This window comes from Aquarana catesbeiana, linkage group LG08, assembly GCF_042186555.1.
Source record: "Aquarana catesbeiana isolate 2022-GZ linkage group LG08, ASM4218655v1, whole genome shotgun sequence".
Taxonomy (NCBI): Eukaryota; Metazoa; Chordata; class Amphibia; order Anura; family Ranidae; genus Aquarana; species Aquarana catesbeiana.
In genome coordinates, this window is record NC_133331.1 from 300747149 (window position 1) to 300759582 (window position 12434).

The 12434-nt window shown below is 41.8% G+C and overlaps 1 protein-coding gene across 1 annotated transcript in view; it reads left to right on the plus strand.

Moving 5' to 3' along the window:
• LOC141104963 (uncharacterized) overlaps window positions 1-2254 on the plus strand; it is a 108973-nt gene extending 106719 nt beyond the window's left edge. The window contains 2 exon segments of the mRNA XM_073594772.1: window positions 122-1605; window positions 1607-2254. Of these exon segments, the coding sequence (XP_073450873.1) occupies window positions 122-1605; window positions 1607-1726 (1604 nt within the window). The 3' untranslated portion in view covers window positions 1727-2254.
• Window positions 2255-12434: the final 10180 nt, after the last annotated feature.

Below are 12434 nucleotides of genomic sequence, written 5' to 3' on the forward strand. Positions count from 1 at the left end.
ACTATAGGATCTCACAGTACAGATACTTCAATAGATCCTTCTATTCCCAAGGAATCTTCTTTAAGCCATGAAGGAGTTCCTACAGGAGAGAGTTCATTGTCATGTTCAGTGTGGGGGAAAGTGTTTACCAAAAAATTGTTACTTCTTAGGCACAAGAAAATTCACACAGGTAAGCGTCCCTATTCATGTTCAGAGTGCGGGAAATGCTTCATTGAGAAAGGAAAACTTATTAGACACCAAAGAACTCACACAGGTGAGCGTCCTTATTCATGTTCAAAGTGCGGAAAATCTTTCATTCATAATGGAGACCTTCTAATACATCAGAGAATTCACATGGGGGAGCATCCGTATTCATGTTCAGAGTGCGGGAAATCTTTCATTAATAAAGGAAACCTTGTTAATCACCAGAAAATTCACACGTGTGAGCGTCCTTATGCATGTTCAGAGTGCGGGAAATCCTTTATTTATAAAAGAAAACTTGTTAAACACCAGAGAATTCACACAGGTGAACGTCCCTATTCATGTTCAGAGTGCGGGAAATCTTTCCACGATAAAGGAAACCTTGTTTATCACCAGAAAATTCACATGGGTGAGCGTCCTTATGCATGTTCAGAGTGCGGGAAATGTTTTATTCATAAAAGAGACCTTGTTAAACATCAGAAAACTCACACAGGTGAGCGCCCTTATTCCTGTTCAGAGTGCGGGAAATATTTCAGTGATAAAGGAACCCTTGTTACACACCAGAGAATTCACACAGGTGAGCGTCCTTTTTCTTGTTCAGAGTGCGGGAAATCTTTCACAAGAAAAGCACACCTCATTATACACCAAAGAATTCACACAGCTGAGCGTCCTTTTTCTTGTTCAGAGTGTGGGAAATCTTTCAAAATAAAAAGACACCTCGTTTTACACCAAAGAATTCACACGGGTGAGAGTCTTTTTTCTTGTTCAGAGTGCGGGAAATGTTTCAGCCAGAAAGGACACCTTCTTGTACACCGGAGAATTCACACAGGTGAGCGTCCCTTTTCATGTTCAGAGTGCAGGAAAAGTTTTAATGAGAATAGCAAGCTGCTTAGACACCAGAGAATTCACACGGGTGAGCGTCCTTATTCATGTTCAGAGTGCGGGAAATGTTTTAGTCAGAAAGAAAACCTTGTTCAACACCAGAGAATTCACACGGGTGAGTGTCTGTATTCTTGTTCAGAGTGCGGGAAATCTTTCATTGACAAAGGAATCCTTGTTATACACAAGAGAATTCACATGGGTGAGCTTCCTTTTTCTTGTTCAGAGTGCGGGAAAAGTTTCAGTCAAAAAGAACACCTTCTAAATCACCAAAGAATTCACACAGGTGAGCGTCCTTTTTCTTGTTCAGAGTGTGGGAAATGTTTCAGTCAGAAAGGACACCTTCTTGTTCACCAGAGAACTCACACAGGTGAGCGTCCTTATTCATGCTCAGAGTGCGGAAAATCTTTCAATCAGAACAATAGTCTTCTTGCACACCAGAGAACTCACACTGGTGAGCGTCCGTATTCATGTTCAGAGTGCGGGAAATCCTTCAATTATAAAGGAGACCTTGTTAAACACCAGAGAACTCACACGGGTGAGCGTCCTTATTCATGTTCGGAGTGCGGGAAAAGTTTCAGTTGGAAAAAATCACTTGTTGCACACCAGAGAAGTCACACACGCTAACAACCTTCTTCATGTTCATGATGTGTTGGGGGAGGGGTAACAATATTATTTTTAGGGTACACTTTGGTTTGGGGCGCCTGGAATTGAATTCTAGTATTATGACCCACTAAACATACAGAGATGACTTGGTCCCGCACTCACACAGGCCGCACCATACAACTAAACTGTGCTAATACATGGCCAGATATGACAATACATGGACAACACTTCTTATTGGTTCCTGTACATTATCGCTCTTTTGATGTCTCACAGAAGAAGTCGGCTTTTCATTGGTCCATCCATAATTATTACATTTTATAGTTTATGTTCTTCAGTTATAGAAGATTTGATGTAGATTCTAACTTTGTTTTTATTGTTTGTTAATCACTAATTCTGATTTTCTATAATAAACAAGAACGCTCCGCACCTCCCAATACTCTGTTCTCAGATTTCTGGAATCACTGTGGAGAATTTCATTATTGAAGACAGACAGAGATTTCTTTTGGTTGTGTTTTTTTTTTTAGTTTCTGTTGAGAAAATAAAGAAAAAGAATTCCAAAAAAGGAAAACCTGTAGGTCGGACTTTAAAGGCACAACAAACAGTAGAAATATACAAAAATATTAGTTATTAGCATTTATTGAAAAAAAAAAAATTATATATATATATATATATATATATATATATATATATATATATATATATATATAATGCAAACAACAGGAACATGAAAGAAACATCAATAAAAAACAATTTATATATGATATGAGCCCTAATGCGTCTACGCGTTTCATTGTACACTTCTTCAGGACACATTTGGGATTATTTATTTGCAAAGTTTTATAACAGAAACTAAAATACAAAAAAGAAACAGCACTCAAAATGCCTCATCCGTAAATTTGTGAAGAAATAAAGAAAAAGAATTCCAAAAAAGGAAAACCTGTGGTCGGACTTTAAAGGCAAAACAAACAGTAGAAATATACAAAAAATATTAGCATTTATTGAAATATATATATATACACTACCGTTCAAAAGTTTGGGGTCACCCAAACAATTTTGTGTTTTCCATGAAAAGTCACACTTATTCACCACCATACGTTGTGAAATGAATAGAAAATAGAGTCAAGACATTGACAAGGTTAGAAATAATGATTTGTATTTGAAATAACATTGTTTTTACATCAAACTTTGCTTTCATCAAAGAATCCTCCTTTTGCAGCAATTACAGCATTGCACACCTTTGGCATCCGTCCACAACACTTTTTTCCAGTCTTCCTCTGTCCAATGTCTGTGTTCTTTTGCCCATCTTAATCTTTTTCTTTTATTGGCCAGTCTCAGATATGGCTTTTTCTTTGCCACTCTGCCCTGAAGCCCAAAATCCCGCAGCTGCCTCTTCACTGTAGATGTTGACACTGGTGTTTTGCGGGTACTATTTAATGAAGATGCCAGTTGGGGACCTGTGAGGCGTCTGTTTCTCAAACTAGAGACTCTAATGTGCTTATCTTCTTGCTTAGTTGTGCAACGCGGCCTCCCACTTCTTTTTCTACTCTGGTTAGAGCCTGTTTGTGCTGTCCTCTGAAGGGAGTAGTACACACCGTTGTAGGAAATCTTCAATTTCTTTGCAATTTCTCGCATGGAATAGCCTTAATTTCTAAGAACAAGAATAGACTGTCGAGTTTCAGATGAAAGTTTTCTTTTTCTGGCCATTTTGAGCGTTTAATTGACCCCACAAATGTGATGCTCCAGAAACTCAATCTGCTCACAGGAAGGTCAGTTTTGTAGCTTCTGGAAGGAGCTAGACTGTTTTTAGATGTGTGAACATGATTGCACAAGGGTTTGCTAATCATCAATTAGCCTTCTGAGCCAATGAGCAAACACATTGTACCATTAGAACACTGGAGTGATAGTTGCTGGAAATGGGCCTCTATACACCTATGTAGATATTGCACCAAAAACTAGACATTTGCAGTTAGAATAGTCATTTACCACATTAGCAATGTATAGAGTATATTTGTTTAAAGTTAGGACTAGTTTAAAGTTAGCTTCATTTAAAAGTACAGTGCTTTTCCTTCAAAAATAAGGACATTTCAATGTGACCCCAAACTTTTGAACGGTAGTGTATATATATATATATATATATATATATATATATATATATATATATATTACAAACAACAGGAACATGAAAGAAACATCAATAAAAATCATATATACAAAAAAAAATCTATATGATATGAGCCCTAATGTGTCTACGCGTTTCATTGTACACTTCTTCAGGACACATTTGGGATTCAGTAGCAAAGAAGAGAAAGGGGTCTCACTCTCTTGCAAAAGGAATCACATATTAATCAATCAGTGATCGATAAAGTAGTTTCCACCAAAAGGGAAAAAAACAAGGTGGCGCAATGAGGTCAGAGTAAATCACTGGGTAAACAAAACCCAGGAACCACCTGTGAATCAATGATCACGAGTGTCTAACTATGATACTTTCAAACAGGGGATGCCGTATAAAAGTGAATATTCGTAGAAGACCGGATATAATCATAGATTGTTCATATCAGAAAATATAGGAATCCCTCAGTCAGAGGTAGCCACAGACTAGAAAATTTGGTCATGTATCAAAAGTAATGAATCCAGATCTGGGCTGTTATCATCCAAGATAAAGATACGACAGTGTAACGAAAATCCCCTGAGATCTTAGGAAGAGTGTCCTGCTCTCTCCCAGGGGATTTTCGTTACACTGTCGTATATTTATCTATCTTGGATGATAGCAGCCTAGATCTGGATTCATTACTTTTGATACATACATCCCCTGTTTGAAAGTACTATACTTAGACACTCGTGATCATTGATTCACAGGTGGTTCCTGGGTTTTGTTTACCCTGTGATTCACTCTGACCTCATTGCGCCACCTTGTTTTTTCCCTTTGTTGGAAACTACTTTATCGATCACTGATTGATTAATATGTGATTCCTTTTGCAAGAGAGTGAGACCCCTTTCTCTTCTTTGCAACTACTGAACCCCAAATATGTCCTGAAGAAGTGTACAACGAAACGCGTAGACACATTAGGGCTCATATCACATAGATTGTTTTTTGTATATATGATTTTTATTGATGATTCTTTCATGTTCCTGTTGTTTGTAATATATATATATATATATATATATATATATATATATATATATATTTCAATAAATGCTAATATTTTTGTATATTTCTACTGTTTGTTTTGCCTTTAAAGTCCAACCATAGGTTTTCCTTTTTTGGAATTCTTTTTCTTTATTTCTTCACAAATTTACGGATGAGGCATTTTGAGTGCTGTTTCTGTTTTGTATTTTAGTTTCTGTTATAAAACTTTGCAAATAAATCATCTTTCTTCAACATGTATTCTGCTACATTTCTTTTATAAAATAAAAAAATAAAAATAAAATTAATAGAGCCTAAAAACTATGATAGAAATTTCTGAAAATCGATCAATCCTGAGGTTCTGATGGCCGATCTAATTTCCTGAAGCAGCAAAAATGCCAGGGCAGTACAAATACCCACTAAATGACTTCTTTTTGGAAAGTAGACACTCCAAGGTATTTAGTATGAGATATACTTGAGAGTTTTTTGAAGTTGTAATTTTTTGTCACAATTTTTTTTGGAAAAGAAAGAAAAAAAAAATAGAAAAAGAAAATTCACAATTGTTTTTGTTTACAAACTGTCACCAGTGCAGTACAGCGTCATCATAACTGGTGTGGTGGTGATCAGGGACACTGACTGGTAACAGTGTGTAAAAAAAAGATATATGTGTATATCTTTTTTTAATATTTTTTTAATATATTTTTTTTTATTACAGTTTTTGTATTTTCTTTAATTGTTTTGTAATATATTGAAACCAGAGCAATACAGTGTTACCACAGTAACACTGTACTACTCTGGGGAAGTGATCACATTTTTTATTACGTTTTTTCTTCTTTTTTTTCATTTTTTTTTATATTTTGACCAGAGCAATACAATGTTACCATAGTAACACTATACTACTCTGTGGAAGTGATCACATTTTTTTTTCTTTTTGTTACACATTATGATTGCTTTTAGTCTTTTACCAATCAATTTCATTGGTATAAGTGTAGCAAACCCCCGAGGGAGCTGCTTTTGTTTGTTCAGTCCGTTACTCTGCTTTTCAAACCCAATGAACTGTCCCAGCCCCCCAGACATGAGATCCAACGTTTTGGTCATCATCTCCATCAGCTGAGTCTTGAGAAGTTCGACTTCAGATTTGTGACCAGCCGCACTGGCCACTTTGACCTCAACTTCAGATTCAGACTTTTGACTCTTCTTCTTGTTCTCCAGCATGGCCTCTTCTTCCCGTACAATCCTGATCAGATCTGGATACTTCAAGATGCCACCATCTCACCTGGTTCTCAGCAGGATTGTGATGGGGTCCAAAGGCTGGGCACCCCGCAAGACTTGCTGTGCATGGACCTCATCTACTTTCTGGGGATCCAAACCCTTCTTCAGCAGGATTTGATGTAGTATCTTATCCAAACGCCTCACATAGTCGGATAACTTTTCCCCTACATTCTGGTAAGTATGCTCAAATTGGTATATGAGGTCAGAAGCTTTTTCAGTGCACCCAAACACATCCTGCAGAATGTTCAGGTAGTCTTGAACAACGCAATCTTTCTTACTGAGCTTCAGATTGCGGATAGCTTCTGAGGTAGGGCCCCTTAGACTCTCTGTTATTCTCTGCTTCTTGCGAGTCTCAGGAATGTCCCATTCATCCAGGGCTTGCGTGGCCTGGCCCAGCAACTCTTCGAAGTTGCCCTCCCCTGTAGGCACTGGTTGTCTTCCAGAGAAGGTTCTGAGTTTCTGGTACCCACTTTCAGAGTATGTTGGAGTATCCCTCTGGCACTTTGACACAAAATCTCCCATAGCAGTGAAAAATTCTGGCCCAATCATGGCTGAGGGTGTCGTGGATGGGACTTCTTCCTTCATGGCCTTAACTCGACTGGTACTTGCCCGACACCTGTCTGGTGTGTGTGACTGGATTAAACGAAACTCAGTCTGGTCGGCCAACTGCACACTGGATCCTCGGAAACGGTCAGGAATCCCCTTCTACCATTCCAGTAGCACATGTGTGCATGAGGCCTCACGATCAGGTCTGAGATCGATCACCCATATTTTCTTGCCGAAGGACAATGTCTGCACTATCTGACCAATCTGCTCCCCAGTCCAGGCCTCCCCAGGGACTTCAATCACTACGCTTGATTCTGGGTTGGCGCCTTCTTCTTCACACCACTGAATCACAGCGTCAGTGTCCATTCTGGTGCTTATAGGGGTACCCTCTAGAGGAGCAGATTGCAGAGTAGCGGAAAATCCCGGACGAGCCCCCACGTGTAGCAAACCCCCGAGGGAGCCGCTTTTGATTGTTCAGTCCGTTACTCTGCCTTTCAACCCCAATGAACTGTCCCAGCCCCTCTGGCACACCTAGCAATGTGATTGCTGGAATAACTCGACAAGAATACACAACACAGTTCTGTTCTTGTAGTTTACTTGAAGGAAAGTAAAGTTCAGGTTAACATTTTGTCAGCCAAGACCTGTATAAGTACCCAGGACTTGGTTGAAACAGTTTAAAAAACAGTCAAGAACACTATGCAACCAATGAAAGCAATAGGCAACAATATATATAGATTGAATAGACTCCCCAACAACTTGTGGTGTGTATGTGTATTGCTGTGGCTAAAGGGGGACCCCCGGGCCGGCCTACGATACCTCTAGCACACACCCAGTGAAATAATCTCAATACCCGTGGTGTGTCCCCTTTACGAGCAACCGCGGCAATGTCCTGGAATCAAAGCTTTGCGTTTTATTATCTTCACCCGCAATGTAGGAGCTCTGTGGACAATATTTGGATGTGGTATTCAGTGGAAAGCAATAAAGGTTCCTGGACAAAGCCCCCTCACCAAATCCTGTACGCAATCCGCGGTCCTCTCCTGGAAGTTCAATCGATCCTCCTAAATACAGGGTGTGTTGCAGTGGCGTTCAGTCCTTGAGCTGTTACAGGGTGCCCCTCTTCAGCATGGACGAACTGTTCCTCTGGGCTGGAGTCATAGGGTTGTCACGTGGGGATGGTGCTGTGCTAATCCTAAAATAAGCTGCAATATCTAGGTGTGCTAAGATAACCTGGGTTGGGAAGCTTACTTCCTGCCTACACTAAGGCATAGAATGGTAATCTATATCATAATAAAGGGTATAACGCTATGTGAACGTGCAAACAATATGTGCATAGCAAATACTCAAGAAAATTTATAAGAAAGTACTACACGGTGGAGCCCACCAAAAAGACAATGTATATATATATATCTCAGTTTAGATAAAACATAAAATCATAGTGAAGTCTCCAAAAATAAAAATAAAAATAAAATATAAAAATTCTTGCAATACAATGGTGATTGCCACTGAGATAAAAATTACTAGTGCAAGTATACTGTGAATAAATATCTAGAAATTAATATTATACAGTAAACCGTGATTAAAATATATAAATGAATGGTTGAAACTCAATAGCTTAAAAGCAAAAAAAAATTTTTTTCAATAATACAGTGTTACATTGAATGTCCAAAGTGATCTTCATAACTGTGCATCATGCAAAATAGTGTCCAGCGCCAGCAGGGGGTGCTCAAACATGAAATAAAAGAGTTCAATCGAAGTGACTTAGTGCAACATAAAAGGGCAACTTCAATGCTTCGTTTAGTGCTACATAAACAGTAAAAACGTGCAGATGGCAGCTGGATTAAAAATCTTTATATTCAGAAGAGTGGTGAATGTGAAGTGTATAGTAGAATCTTCTCCATGCAACAATCCTCTAATGGTAGATAATGGCCCCTTACCTCACTATACTGAGGTTACAGCATAGACCATACAGCACTTGTGGTGTCTCCTATGCAGGGGGGTCCTAGGTAATGGGCTGTCTTTAATCAGACCTCAGATCCATGGGGAACATCATAGTACATTAAGAGATAAAGATACCATATAGTGTAGTATTTTAAGCATGTTTAGGCTTTATTACATATTAGCAACATACAGGGTACTCACACAAAGAAAAACGAAAGGTACAGTGTATCCGAACGAGCGGCGAGCTCATACACTGCTGACAGTGGGCGGTGCCTGTCCCTACGCGTGGCATCACGTGGCTTCATCAGGGGATTCCCCTGATGAAGTCATGTGACCCGTGACGCCACGCTTAGGGACAGGCACCGCCCACTGTCAGCAGTAGCGAAAGGTACAGTGTATCCGAACGAGCGGCGAGCTCATACACTGCTGACGGTGGGCGGTGCCTGTCCCTAAGTGTAGCATCACGGGTCACGTGGCTTCATCAGGGGATTCCCCTGATGAAGCCACGTGATGCCACGCGTAGGGACAGGCACCGCCCACTGTCAGCAGTGTATGAGCTCGCCGCTCGTTCGGATACACTGTACCTTTCGCTACTGCTGACAGTGGGCGGTGCCTGTCCCTACGTGTGGCGTCACGGGTCACGTGACTTCATCAGGGGAATCCCCTGATGAAGCCACGTGACCCGTGACGCCACGCATAGGGACAGGCACCGCCCACTGTCAGCAGTGTATGAGCTCGCCGCTCGTTCGGATACACTGTACCTTTTGCTTTTCATTGTGTGAGTACCCTGTATGTTGCTAATATGTAATAAAGCCTAAACATGCTTAAAATACTACACTATATGGTATCTTCATCTCTCCATGTACTATGATGTTCCCCATGGATCTGAGGTCTGATTAAAGACAGCCCATTACCTAGGACCCCCCCTGCATAGGAGACACCACAAGTGCTGTATGGTCTATGCTGTAACCTCAGTATAGTGAGGTAAGGGGCCATTATCTACCATTAGAGGATTGTTGCATGGAGAAGATTCTACTATACACTTCACATTCACCACTCTTCTGAATATAAAGATTTTTAATCCAGCCGCCATCTGCACGTTTTTACTGTTTATGTAGCACTAAATGAAGCATTGAAGTTGCCCTTCTATGTTGCACTAAGTCACTTGGATTGAACTCTGTTATTTCATGTTTGAGCACCCCCTGCTGGCGCTGGACACTATTTTGCATGATGCAGTTATGAAGATCACTTTGGACATTCAATGTAACACTGTATTATTGAAAAAAATTTTTTTTTTGCTTTTAAGCTATTGAGTTTCAACCATTCATTTATATATATTAATCACGGTTTACTGTATAATATTAATTTCTAGATATTTATTCACAGTATACTTGCACTAGTAATTTTTATCTCAGTGGCAATCACCATTGTATTGCAAGAATTGTTATATTTTATTTTTGGAGACTTCACTATGATTTTATGCTTTATCTAAACTGAGATATATATATATACATTGTCTTTTTGGTGGGCTCCACCGTGTAGTACTTTCTTATAAATTTTCTTGAGTATTTGCTATACACATATTGTTTGCACGTTCACATAGCGTTATACCCTTTATTATGATATAGATTACCATTCTATGCCTTAGTGTAGGCAGGAAGTAAGCTTCCCAACCCAGGTTATCTTAGCACACCTAGATATTGCAGCTTATTTTAGGATTAGCGCAGCACCACCCCCACGTGACAATCAATATTAACCCCAGGGTTAAAGGCTGGACCCCATTCGGTGCAGGCTGCTTTTCTCCATCTTGAATTACCCTCACCACCTCTCCTTGGTAGCGCAGGAATAATACCCCCTATACTGGAGTCGTAGGGTATTTGCCCCTTGGTAGGCCGCGATCCCACACACACATAACAGTGCAGGAGATGCTCTCTTGATGGGATTCAGGAACAAAGAGACCTGAATTGTGCGGGGGGGAAACCATCTGAGAGCCAATACCTTTCCCTCAGGTCTGGGCTCTTCACTCCCTCATCGCTGACTGAACTTTTTCCTCAGGACACAAAATGGAGCCTTTTACCTTCCTCCCAGCAAAGCATCATGGGGTTTGCAGTCCCCCCTTGTAGACCAGTCTATGAGGTAGTTTTGTGTGAGAACTTCATGTCCCAGAATCCATTGCTGCTCCCCCTCAGGTCTATGCAATCTCTTCCATTGGCTGTTGTAACTCTGCTCCTAATTGGTTTTCCTCTCAGCCATTAGGAGGGAGCACAATAGAGGCCACTGAATCCAGAGCTGGGGGGGGGGAACAGACATGACAGACAAATTCTCCCTAACTGGAGCTGGAAAGCCTGTGCACATTGTTCTGGCCAACTTGGCGAGATTTGCAGGTTATCTTGTGAGACACCCGCTACACGAGCAATCATTTTTACTGAATGAATTTGATTCACTCAGCGTCTTTTGTTGTTATGAGCTGTGATTGGCCCTGTCATGTGATCACATTGACCGATCATAACTAGCAACACAATTGTATACAATGGATGGCATGAAAGGAAGCCAAATCCATTGCTTACAATTGTCATGTGATCTGCTGTGAGAAGAGGGGATGGGGGGATCTGTACTAGGAGGGGGGATTGGGGAGATATATACTGGGAGGGGGATGTGTACTATGAGGGGGATGGGGAATAGGAACTAGGAGGATCAATGGGGGGGGATATTTTTGAGGATGATGAATGGGGGAATATGTGCTAGGAGGGGGAATTGGGGGGATGTATTCTGGGAGGGGGGATATATACTGGGAGGAGGATTGGGGAGATATATACTGGAAGGGGCATTGGGGGGATGTGTACCATGAGGGGGATGGGGGGATAGGTACTAGGAGGATCAATGGGGGGATATTACTGAGGACGATGAATGGGGGATATGTGCTAGGAAGGGGAATTGGGGGGATCTATAATGGGAGGGGGGATTGGGAGGATGTATACTGGGAGGGGGGAACGTATACTGGGAGGGGGGATTGGGAGGATGTATACTAGGAGGTGGGAATGTATAGTGGGAGGGGGGATTGGGAGGATGTATAGTGGGAGGGGGGATTGGGAGGCTGTATACTGGGAGGGGGAATGTATAGTGGGAGGGGGGATTGGGAGGATGTATACTGGGAGGTAGGAATGTATAGTGGGAGGGGGGATTGGGAGGATGTATAGTGGGAGGGGGGATTGGGAGGATGTATAGTGGGAGGGGGGATTGGGAGGATGTATAGTGGGAGGGGGGAATGTATAGTGGGAGGGGGGTTTGGGAGGATGTATACTGGGAGGTAGGAATGTATAGTGGGAGGGGGGATTGGGAGGATGTATAGTGGGAGGGGGGATTGGGAGGATGTATAGTGGGAGGGGGGAATGTATAGTGGGAGTGGGGATTGGGAGGATGTATAGTGGGAGGGGGGATTGGGAGGCTGTATACTGGGAGGGGGGAATGTATACTGGGAGGGGGGATTGGGAGGATGTATAGTGGGAGGGGGGATTGGGGGGATGTATAGTGGGAGGGGGGATTGGGAGGATGTATACTGGGAGGGGGGAATGTATAGTGGGAGTGGGGATTGGGAGGATGTATAATGGGAGGGGGGATTGGGAGGCTGTATACTGGGAGGGGGGAATGTATACTGGGAGGGGGGATTGGGAGGATGTATAGTGGGAGGGGGGATTGGGGGGATGTATAGTGGGAGGGGGGATTGGGAGGATGTATACTGGGAGGGGGGAATGTATAGTGGGAGGGAGGATTGGGAGGATGTATAGTGGGAGGGGGGATTGGGAGGATGTATAGTGGGAGGGGGGATTGGGAGGATGTAGAGTGGGAGGGGGATTGGGGGGATATATACTGGGAGTGGGGATTGGGGGGA